The 11,559-nt window shown below is 42.1% G+C and overlaps 1 protein-coding gene across 3 annotated transcripts in view; it reads left to right on the plus strand.

The window, feature by feature from the left end:
• LOC139746468 (uncharacterized) overlaps nt 1–11,559 on the plus strand; it is a 159,704-nt gene that overhangs the window by 143,931 nt on the left and 4,214 nt on the right. For 2 of the 3 annotated variants that reach the window (XM_071657729.1, XM_071657727.1), the window contains one exon: nt 11,061–11,135. The exons of the other annotated variant lie outside the window; for it this stretch is intronic. In XM_071657729.1, the coding sequence (XP_071513830.1) occupies nt 11,061–11,135 (75 nt within the window). The remainder of the gene's footprint in view (nt 1–11,060; nt 11,136–11,559) is intronic. 3 annotated transcript variants of the gene reach the window in all.

Here is an 11,559-nt window from a genome sequence, read left to right on the forward strand (position 1 = left end):
ACTCCCTTCTTGTACTATGCAAATAGGTTACTGCAAGTATGAAGTTACATTTGGAAGGGAGAGAAGCTCATGAAAAGGATTTAAAATATATTTTACTCAAACTTGATTGCCATTTCCCAGGTAGTACCAGGAATAGACTAAGAAAAGCTACATTTGATCACATCCATTCTATAGCTATCATATGTAATGTACCGAAACCACAACCAAGCCCCACAGACATTTCCATGGTTTCCCTCGGCCACTTCACATGCCCTGGTTCAGTCCACTGACAGCACTTCGACCCATATACCACATCATTCTGATTCACTTTATCCCATGCATACCCTTCACCCTCCTGCATGTTAAGGCCCGAATCATTCAAAACCTTTTTCTCTCCATCCTTCCATCTCCAATTTAGTCTCCCTCCTCTCCTTGTCTCCACTTCTGATACACATATCCTCTGTTAACCTCAGTATCTCATTATATAGGTATTACTGGATTCTGCCTGCTTAAGGCTACACTGTGAGTGAAAAATCACCTTTTGTGGAGTTGTGTGATTGGGAGTACAGTGATTGGGAGTACAGTCTCATAAAAGAACTTTTCACTCCAAAGGATTCTACATTTCCCCGCAACTAGAATTAGTGCAGCCTTGGGTTAGGAGAGGCTTTAGAAAGTCCCTGATAACACCAAGACTTTTTCATAGAAATTGGGTACTTATAATAATTTCTATGATAATAATGATAATAATAATAATAATAATAATAATAATAATAATAATAATAATAATGAATGTGGGTTTGCGGCAGGGGTGTGTGATGTCTCCATGGTTGTTTAATTTGTTAATGGATGGGGTTGTTAGGGAGGTAAATGCAAGAGTTTTGGAAAGAGGGGCAAGTATGAAGTCTGTTGGGGATGAGAGAGCTTGGGAAATGAGTCAGTTGTTGTTCGCTGATGATACAGCGCTGGTGGCTGATTCATGTGAGAAACTGCAGAAGCTGGTGACTGAGTTTGGTAAAGTGTGTGGAAGAAGAAAGTTAAGAGTAAATGTGAATAAGAGCAAGGTTATTAGGTACAGTAGGGTTGAGGGTCAAGTAAATTGGGAGGTGAGTTTGAATGGAGAAAAACTGGAGGAAGTGAAGTGTTTTAGATATCTGGGAGTGGATCTGGCAGCAGATGGAACCATGGAAGCGGAAGTGGATCATAGGGTGGGGGAGGGGGCAAAAATTCTGGGGGCCTTGAAGAATGTGTGGAAGTCGAGAACATTATCTCGGAAAGCAAAAATGGGTATGTTTGAAGGAATAGTGGTTCCAACAATGTTGTATGGTTGCGAGGCGTGGTCTATGGATAGAGTTGTGCGCAGGAGGATGGATGTGCTGGAAATGAGATGTTTGAGGACAATGTGTGGTGTGAGGTGGTTTGATCGAGTGAGTAACGTAAGGGTAAGAGAGATGTGTGGAAATAAAAAGAGCGTGGTTGAGAGAGCAGAAGAGGGTGTTTTGAAGTGGTTTGGGCACATGGAGAGAATGAGTGAGGAAAAATTGACCAAGAGGATATATGTATCGGAGGTGGAGGGAACGAGGAGAAGAGGGAGACCAAATTGGAGGTGGAAAGATGGAGTGAAAAAGATTTTGTGTGATCGGGGCCTGAACATGCAGGAGGGTGAAAGGAGGGCAAGGAATAGAGTGAATTGGAGCGATGTGGTATACCGGGGTTGACGTGCTGTCAGTGGATTGAATCAAGGCATGTGAAGCGTCTGGGGTAAACCATGGAAAGCTGTGTAGGTATGTATATTTGCGTGTGTGGACGAATGTATATACATGTGTATGGGGGGGTTGGGCCATTTCTTTCGTCTGTTTCCTTGCGCTACCTCGCAATGATAAGAATAATAATAATAATTATATGAATAATAATAATAATGTAGTGAGGTAGCGCAAGGAAACAGATGAAAGAATGGCCCAACCCGCCCACATACACATGTATATACATACACGTCCACGCATGCACATATAAATACCTATACATTTCAATGTATATATATATATATATATATATATATATATATATATATATATATATATATATATATATATATATATGCCCTGATTCAATCCACTGACAGCATGTCAACCCCGGTATACCACATCGATCCAATTCACTCTATTCCTTGCCCGCCTTTCACCCTCGTGCATGTTCAGGCCCTGATCACACAAAATCTTTTTCACTCCATCTTTCCACCTCCAATTTGGTCTCCCACTTCTCCTCGTTCCCTCCACCTCCGACACATATATCCTCTTGGTCAATCTTTCCTCACTCATTCTCTCCATGTGCCCAAACCATTTCAAAACACGCTCTTCTGCTCTCTCAACCACGCTCTTTTTATTTCCACACATCTCTCTTACCCTTACATTATTTACTCGATCAAACCACCTCACACCACACATTGTCCTCAAACATCTCATTTCCAGCACATCCACCCTCCTGCGCACAACTCTATCCATAGCCTACGCCTCGCAACCATACAACATTGTTGGAACCACTATTCCTTCAAACATACCCATTTTTGCTTTCTGAGATAATGTTCTCAACTTCCACACATTCTTCAAGGCTCCCAGGATTTTCGCCTCCTCCCCCACCCTATGATTCACTTCCGCTTCCATGGTTCCATCCGCTGCCAGATCCACTCCCAGATATCTAAAACACTTTACTTCCTCCAGTTTTTCTCCATTCAAACTTACCTCCCAATTGACTTGACCCTCAACCCTACTGTACCTAATAACCTTGCTCTTATTCACATTTACTCTTAAGAGACAGCGACAAAGCAAAATAAATGAATAAATAAATACATATATATATATATATATATATATCTTTTTTTCTTTCATACTATTCGCCATTTCCCGCATCAGCGAGGTAGCGTTAAGAACAGAGGACTGGGCCTCTGAGGAAACATCCTCATCCAGCCCCTTCTCTGTTCCTTCCTTTGGGAAAAAAAAAAAAAAAAAAAAGAGAGGGGAGGATTTCCAGCCCCCCCGCTACCTTCCCTTTTAGTCGCCTTCTACGACACGCAGGGAATACGTGGGAAGTATTCTTTCTCCCCTATCCCCAGGGAATATTTTTTTTTTTTTTTTTTGCTTTGTCGCTGTCTCCCGCGTTTGCGAGGTAGCACAAGGAAACAGACGAAAGAAATGGCCCAACCCACCCCCATACACATGTATATACATACGTCCACACACGCAAATATACATACCTACACAGCTTTCCATGGTTTACCCCAGACGCTTCACATGCCCTGATTCAATCCATTGACAGCACGTCAACCCCGGTATACCACATCGATCCAATTCACTCTATTCCTTGCCCTCCTTTCACCCTCCTGCATGTTCAGGCCCCGATCACACAAAATCTTTTTCACTCCATCTTTCCACCTCCAATTTGGTCTCCCACTTCTCCTCGTTCCCTCCACCTCTGACACATATATCCTCTTGGTCAATCTTTCCTCACTCATTCTCTCCATGTGCCCAAACCATTTCAAAACACCCTCTTCTGCTCTCTCAACCACGCTCTTTTTATTTCCACACATCTCTCTTACCCTTACGTTACTTACTCGATCAAACCACCTCACACCACACATTGTCCTCAAACATCTCATTTCCAGCACATCCATCCTCCTGTGCACAACTCTATCCATAGCCCACGCCTCGCAACCATACAACATTGTTGGAACCACTATTCCTTCAAACATACCCATTTTTGCTTTCCGAGATAATGTTCTCGACTTCCACACATTCTTCAAAGCTCCCAGAATTTTCGCCCCCTCCCCCACCCTATGATCCACTTCCGCTTCCATGGTTCCATCCGCTGCCAGATCCACTCCCAGATATCTAAAACACTTTACTTCCTCCAGTTTTTCTCCATTCAAACTTACCTCCCAATTGACTTGACCCTCAACCCTACTGTACCTAATAACCTTGCTCTTATTCACATTTACTCTTAGCTTTCTTCTTTCACACACTTTACCAAACTCAGTCACCAGCTTCTGCAGTTTCTCACATGAATCAGCCACCAGCGCTGTATCATCAGCGAACAACAACTGACTCACTTCCCAAGCTCTCTCATCCCCAACAGACTTCATACTTGCCCCTCTTTCCAAAACTCTTGCATTCACCTCCCTAACAACCCCATCCATAAACAAATTAAACAACCATGGAGACATCACACACCCCTGCTGCAAACCTACATTCACTGAGAACCAATCACTTTCCTCTCTTCCTACATGTACACATGCCTTACATCCTCGATAAAAACCTTTCACTGCTTCTAACAACTTGCCTCCCACACCATATATTCTTAATACCTTCCACAGAGCATCTCTATCAACTGTATCATATGCCTTCTCCAGATCCATAAATGCTACATACAAATCCATTTGCTTTTCTAAGTATTTCTCACATACATTCTTCAAAGCAAACACCTGATCCACACATCCTCTACCACTTCTGAAACCACACTGCTCTTCCCCAATCTGATGCTCTGTACATGCCTTCACCCTCTCAATCAATACCCTCCCATATAATTTACCAGGAATACTCAACAAACTTATACCTCTGTAATTTGAGCACTCACTCTTATCCCCTTTGCCTTTGTACAATGGCACTATGCACGCATTCCGCCAATCCTTAGGCATCTCACCATGAGTCATACATACATTAAATAACCTTACCAACCAGTCAATAATACATTCACCCCCTTTTTTAATAAATTCCATTGCAGTACCATCCAAACCTGCTGCCTTGCCGGCTTTCATCTTCCGCAAAGCTTTTACTACCTTATATATATATATATATATATCCCTGGAGATAGGGGAGAAAGAATACTTCCCACGTATTCCCTGCGTGTCGTAGAAGGCAACTAAAAGGGGAGGGAGCGGGAGGCTGGAAATCCTCCCCTCTCTTTTTTTTTTTTTTTTAATTTTCCAAAAGAAGGAACAGAGAAGGGGCCAGGTGAGGATATTCCCTCAGAGGCCCAGTCCTCTGTTCTTAACGCCACCTTGCTAACGTGGGAAATGGCGAATAGTTTGAAAGAGATATATATACATATATATAATATATAAATATATAATATATATATATAATTATATATATATATATGCCCTGATTCAATCCACTGACAGCACGTCAACCCCGGTATACCACATCGATCCAATTCACTCTATTCCTTGCCCTCCTTTCACCCTCCTGCATGTTCAGGCCCCGATCACACAAAATCTTTTTCACTCCATCTTTCCACCTCCAATTTGGTCTCCCACTTCTCGTTCCCTCCACCTCCGACACATATATCCTCTTGGTCAATCTTTCCTCACTCATTCTCTCCATGTGCCCAAACCATTTCAAAACACCCTCTTCTGCTCTCTCAACCACGCTCTTTTTATTTCCACACATCTCTCTTACCCTTTCATTACTTACTCGATCAACCACCTCACACCACATATTGTCCTCAAACATCTCATTTCCAGCACATCCATCCTCCTGCACACAACTCTATCCATAGCCCACGCCTCGCAACCATACAACATTGTTGGAACCACTATTCCTTCAAACATACTCATTTTTGCTTTCCAAGATAATGTTCTCGACTTCCACACATTCTCTTACCCTTACATTATTTACTCGATCAAACCACCTCACACCACACATTGTCCTCAAACATCTCATTTCCAGCACATCCATCCTCCTGCACACAACTCTATCCATAGCCCACGCCTCGCAACCATATAACATTGCTGAAACCACTATTCCTTCAAACATACCCATTTTTGCTTTCTGAGATAATGTTCTCAACTTCCACACATTCTTCAAAGCTCCCAGAATTTTCGCCCCCTCCCCCACCCTATGATCCACTTCCGCTTCCATGGTTCCATCCGCTTGAACAATGTTGTATGGTTGCGAGGCGTGGTCTATGGATAGAGTTGTGTGCAGGAGGATGGATGTGCTGGAAATGAGATGTTTGAGGACTATATATGGTGTGAGGTGGTTTGATCGAGTAAGTAATAATAGGGTAAGAGAGATGTGTGGTAATAAAAAGAGTTTGGTTGAGAGAGCACAAGAGGGTGTTTTGAAGTGGTTTGGGCACATGGAGAGAATGAGTGAAGAAATATTGACCAAGAGGATATATGTGTCGGAGGTGGAGGGAACGAGGAGAAGTGGGAGACCAAATTGGAGGTGGAAAGATGGAGTGAAAAAGATTTTGTGTGATCGGGGCCTGAACATGCAGGAGGGTGAAAGGAGGGCAAGGAATAGAGTGAACTGGAACGATGTAATATACCGGTGTCAATGTGCTGTCAATGGATTGAACCTGGGCATGTGAAACTTCTGGGGTAAACCATGGAAAGCTGTGTAGGTATGTATATTTGCGTGTGTGGACGTATGTATATACATGTGTATAGGGGTGGGTTGGGCCATTCTTTCATCTGTTTCCTTGCGCTACCTCGCTAACGTGGGAGACAGCGACAAAGCAAAAAAAAAATATATATATATATATATAAAATATATATATATATATGCCCTGATTCAATCCATTGACAGCACGTCAACCCCGGTATACCATATCGTTCCAATTCACTCTATTCCTTGCACGCCTTTCACCCTCCTGCATGTTCATGCCCCAATCACTCAAAATCTTTTTCACTCCATCTTTCCACCTCCAATTTGGTCTCCCACTTCTCGTTCCCTCCATCTCTGACATATATCCTCTTTGTCAATCTTTCCTCACTCATTCGCTCCATGCGACCAAACCATTTCAAAACACCCTCTTTTGCTCTCTCAACCACACTCTTTTTGTTACCACACATCTGTCTTACCCTTTCATTACTTACTCGATCAAACCACCTCACACCACATATTGTCCTCAAACATCTCATTTCCAGCACATCCACCCTTCTCTGCACAACTCTATCTATAGTCCACGCCTCGCAACCATATAACATTGCTGAAACCACTATTCCTTCAAACATACTCATTTTTGCTTTCCAAGATAATGTTCTCGCCTTCCACACATTTTTCAACGCTCCCAGAACTTTTGCCCCCCCTCCTAAGAGTCCATGGGGTAAATGAAACACGATAAGTTCCCAAGTGCACTTTCGTGTAATAATCACATCATCAGGGGAGTCAGAAGAGAGAAATATAACAGTCAGTTGATATACAACGAAGAGACAAAGCTAGGACGCCATTTGGTAAACTTGTGATTGTTTACCAAATGGTGTCGTAGCTTTGTCTCTTCGTTGTATATCAACTGACAGAAATATTTCTCTCTTGTGTCTCCCCTGATGATGTGATTATTACATGAAAGTGCACTTGGGAACTTATCGTGTTTCATTTTCCCTGTGGACTCTTAGGAATATACTTGAGTATTCCTGGGAAATTTTATGGGAGGGTATTGATTGAGAGGGTGAAGGCATGTACAGAGCATCAGATTGGGGAAGAGAAGTGTGGTTTCAGAAGTGGTAGAGGATATGTGGATCAGGTGTTTGCTTTGAAGAATGTATGTGAGAAATAATTGAAAGGCAAATGGATTTGTATGTAGCATTAATGGATCTGGAGAAGGCATATGATAGAGTTGATAGAGATGCTCTGTGGAAGGTATTAAGAATATATGGTGTGGGAGGCAAGTTGTTAGAGGCAGTGAAAGGTTTTTATCGAGGATGTAAGGCATGTGTATGAGTAGGAAGAGAGGAAAGTGATTGGTTCTCAGTGAATGTTGGTTTGCGGCAGGGGTGCGTGATGTCTCCATGGTTGTTTAATTTGTTTATGGATGGGGTTGTTAGGGAGGTGAATGCAAGAATTTTGGAAAGAGGGGCAAGTATGCAGTCTGTTGTGGATGAGAGAGCTTGGGAAGTGAGTCAGTGATTGTTCGCTGATGATACAGTGCTGGTGGCTGATTCGGGTGAGAAACTGCAGAAGCTGGTGACTGAGTTTGGTAAAGTGCGTGAAAGAAGAGAGCTGAGAGTAAATGTGAATAAGAGCAAGGTTATTTGGTACAGTTGGGTTGATGGACAAGTCAATTGGGAGGTAAGTTTGAATTGAGAAAAAGTGGAAGTGAAGTGTTTTAGATATCTGGGAGTGGATCTGGGAGTGAATCATAGGGTGGGGGAGGGGGCGAAAGTTTTGGGAGTGTTGAAAAATGTGTAGAAGTTGAGAATGTTATCTTGGAAAGCAAAATTGGGTATATTTGAAGGAATAGTGGTTCCAACAATTTTATATGGTTGCAAGGCATGGGCTATAGATAGAGTTGTGCGGAGGAGGGTGGATGTGCTGGAAATGAGATGTTTGAGGACTATATATGGTGTGAGGTGGTTTGATCGAGTAAGTAATAATAGGGTAAGAGAGATGTGTGGTAATAAAAAGAGTTTGGTTGAGAGAGCACAAGAGGGTGTTTTGAAATGGTCTGGTCAAATGGAGAGAATGAGTGAAGAAATATTGACCAAGAGGATATATGTGTCAGAGGTGGAGGGAATGAGAAGTGGGAAACCAAATTGGAAGTGGAAAGATGGAGTGAAAAAGATTTTGAGTGATCAGGGCCAGAACATGCAGGAGGGTGAAAGGGATGCAAGGAATAGAGTGAACTGGAACGATGTAATATACCGGTGTCAATGTGCTGTCAATGGATTGAACCTGGGCATGTGAAACTTCTGGGGTAAACCATGGAAAGTTCTGTGGGGCCTTGATGTGGAAAGGGAGCTGTGGTTTCAGTGCATTATACATGAAGCTAGAGACTGAGTGTGAACGAATTTGGCTTTTGTTGTCTTTTCCTAGCACTACCTCGTGCACATGCGGGGGGGGAGAGGGATGTTGTTTCATGTGTGGCGGGGTGGCGATTGGAATGAATAAAGGCAGACTATGAATTATTTACATGTGTATATATGTATATGTCTGTGTGTGTATATAAGTGTATACGTTGAGATGTATAGGTATGTATATTTGAATGTGTGGATGTATATGTACATACATGTGTATGTGGGTGGGTTGGGCCATTCTTTCATCTGTTTCCTTGCGCTACCTCGCTAACGTGGGAGACAGCGACAAAGCAAAGCAAATATATATATATATATATATATATATATATTTTCTTTCTTTTTTTGCCGCTGTCTCCCGCGTTTGTGAGGTAGCGCAAGGAAACAGATGAAAGAAATGGCCCAACCCACCCCCATACACATGTATATACATACGTCCACACACGCAAATATACATACCTACACAGCTTTCCATGGTTTACCCCAGACGCCTCACACGCCCTGATTCAATCCACTGACAGCACGTCAACCCCGGTATACCACATCGATCCAATTCACTCTATTCCTTGCCCTCCTTTCACCCTCCTGCATGTTCAGGCCCCGATCACACAAAATCTTTTTCACTCCATCTTTCCACCTCCAATTTGGTCTCCCACTTCTCCTCATTCCCTCCACCTCCGACACATATATCCTCTTGGTCAATCTTTCCTCACTCATTCTCTCCATGTGCCCAAACCATTTCAAAACACCCTCTTCTGCTCTCTCAACCACGCTCTTTTTATTTCCACACATCTCTCTTACCCATACGTTACTTACTCGATCAAACCACCTCACACCACACATTGTCCTCAAACATCTCATTTCCAGCACATCCATCCTCCTGCACACAACTCTATCCATAGCCCATGCCTCGCAACCATACAACATTGTTGGAACCACTATCCCTTCAAACATACCCATTTTTGCTTTCCGAGATAATGTTCTCGACTTCCACACATTCTTCAAAGCTCCCAGAATTTTCGCCCCCTCCCCCACCCTATGATCCACTTCCGTTTCCATGGTTCCATCCGCTTGAACAATGTTGTATGGTTGCGAGGCGTGGGCTATGGATAGAGTTGTGTGCAGGAGGATGGATGTGCTGGAAATGAGATGTTTGAGGACAATGTGTGGTGTGAGGTGGTTTGATCGAGTAAGTAACGTATGGGTAAGAGAGATGTGTGGAAATAAAAAGAGCGTGGTTGAGAGAGCAGAAGAGGGTGTTTTGAAATGGTTTGGGCACATGGAGAGAATGAGTGAGGAAAGATTGACCAAGAGGATATATGTGTCGGAGGTGGAGGGAACGAGGAGAAGTGGGAGACCAAATTGGAGGTGGAAAGATGGAGTGAAAAAGATTTTGTGTGATCGGGGCCTGAACATGCAGGAGGGTGAAAGGAGGGCAAGGAATAGAGTGAATTGGATTGATGTGGTATACCGGGGTTGACGTGCTGTCAGTGGATTGAATCAGGGCATGTGAAGCATCTGGGGTAAACCATGGAAAGCTGTGTAGGTATGTATATTTGCGTGTGTGGACGTATGTATATACATGTGTATAGGGGTGGGTTGGGCCATTTCTTTCGTCTCTTTCCTTGCGCTACCTCGCAAACGCGGGAGACAGCGACAAAGCAAAAAAAAAATATATATATATATATATATATATATATATATATATATATATATATATATATATATATATATATATATAGGGGAGAAAGAATACTTCCCACGTATTCCCTGCGTGTCATAGAAGGCAACTAAAAGGGGAGGGAGCGGGGGGCTGGAAATCCTCCCCTCGGTTTTTTTTTTAATTTTCCAAAAGAAGGAACAGAGAAGGGGGCCAGGTGAAGATATTACCTCAGAGGCCCAGTCCTCTGTTCTTAACGCTACCTTGCTAATGCGGGAAATGGCGAATAGTTTGAAAGAAAGAAGATATATATATATATATATGTATATATATATATATATATATATATATATATATATATATATATATATATATATATATATATATATATATATATATATGAATGTATATAGATATAGATATTACTTATTAATTCTCAAATAGCATTAGACTGGAGTTAAGCAGGCATTTTTATAAGGCTTGGGTGTTAAATGTCTTGAGCATACCACTGTTGAGGGTCTATAGTAGCACCAGTAAACATACTGTTTTGCTGCTATTATTCTTTTTATTTCTTACTTTCCCTTACTTGCTCTTATTGGTCCCTGATGCATGTGGTTGGTGCCCCATCTTTTACAGCCGGCCGACCCGAGCTCACCACCACCACCACTACCATCACAGCCACCACCACCACCACCACCAGTCACCACTAAGGTACCCAACAGTTTTTAATGAATATATAATAGTATGATGTTTCATAGTTAGAAGTGACTTGCTGTGCTTCTTGAGTTAGTACAGTACACCAGGAACTGTGGGTTCAAATGTAGAATATATGATATGAATTGCACATTAATAATGAGAACAAGTACTTGTTTGCTATATAGTAATTGTTTTAGGCAGTGACCAGTTTCATTATTGGATATTTTAGACAATTTATAAGTTCCTTTTCAGAAACTGTACTTTTGTTGAAATAAGACTTTAAAGTTTTGACAGTAAGTGAAGCAGATACAGAAACACATGTATTTAGAAATCAGTTTGATGATGCCTTGTACAATCACATTCTTACCTTGAGCCATGATGTCGTCATTCAGTATTTGCTCAAATATCAATGTTATGTTTTTTAGATATATTTTTGTTG

The sequence above is a fragment of the Panulirus ornatus genome, chromosome 65 (assembly GCF_036320965.1).
Source record: "Panulirus ornatus isolate Po-2019 chromosome 65, ASM3632096v1, whole genome shotgun sequence".
Lineage (NCBI taxonomy): Eukaryota > Metazoa > Arthropoda > Malacostraca > Decapoda > Palinuridae > Panulirus > Panulirus ornatus.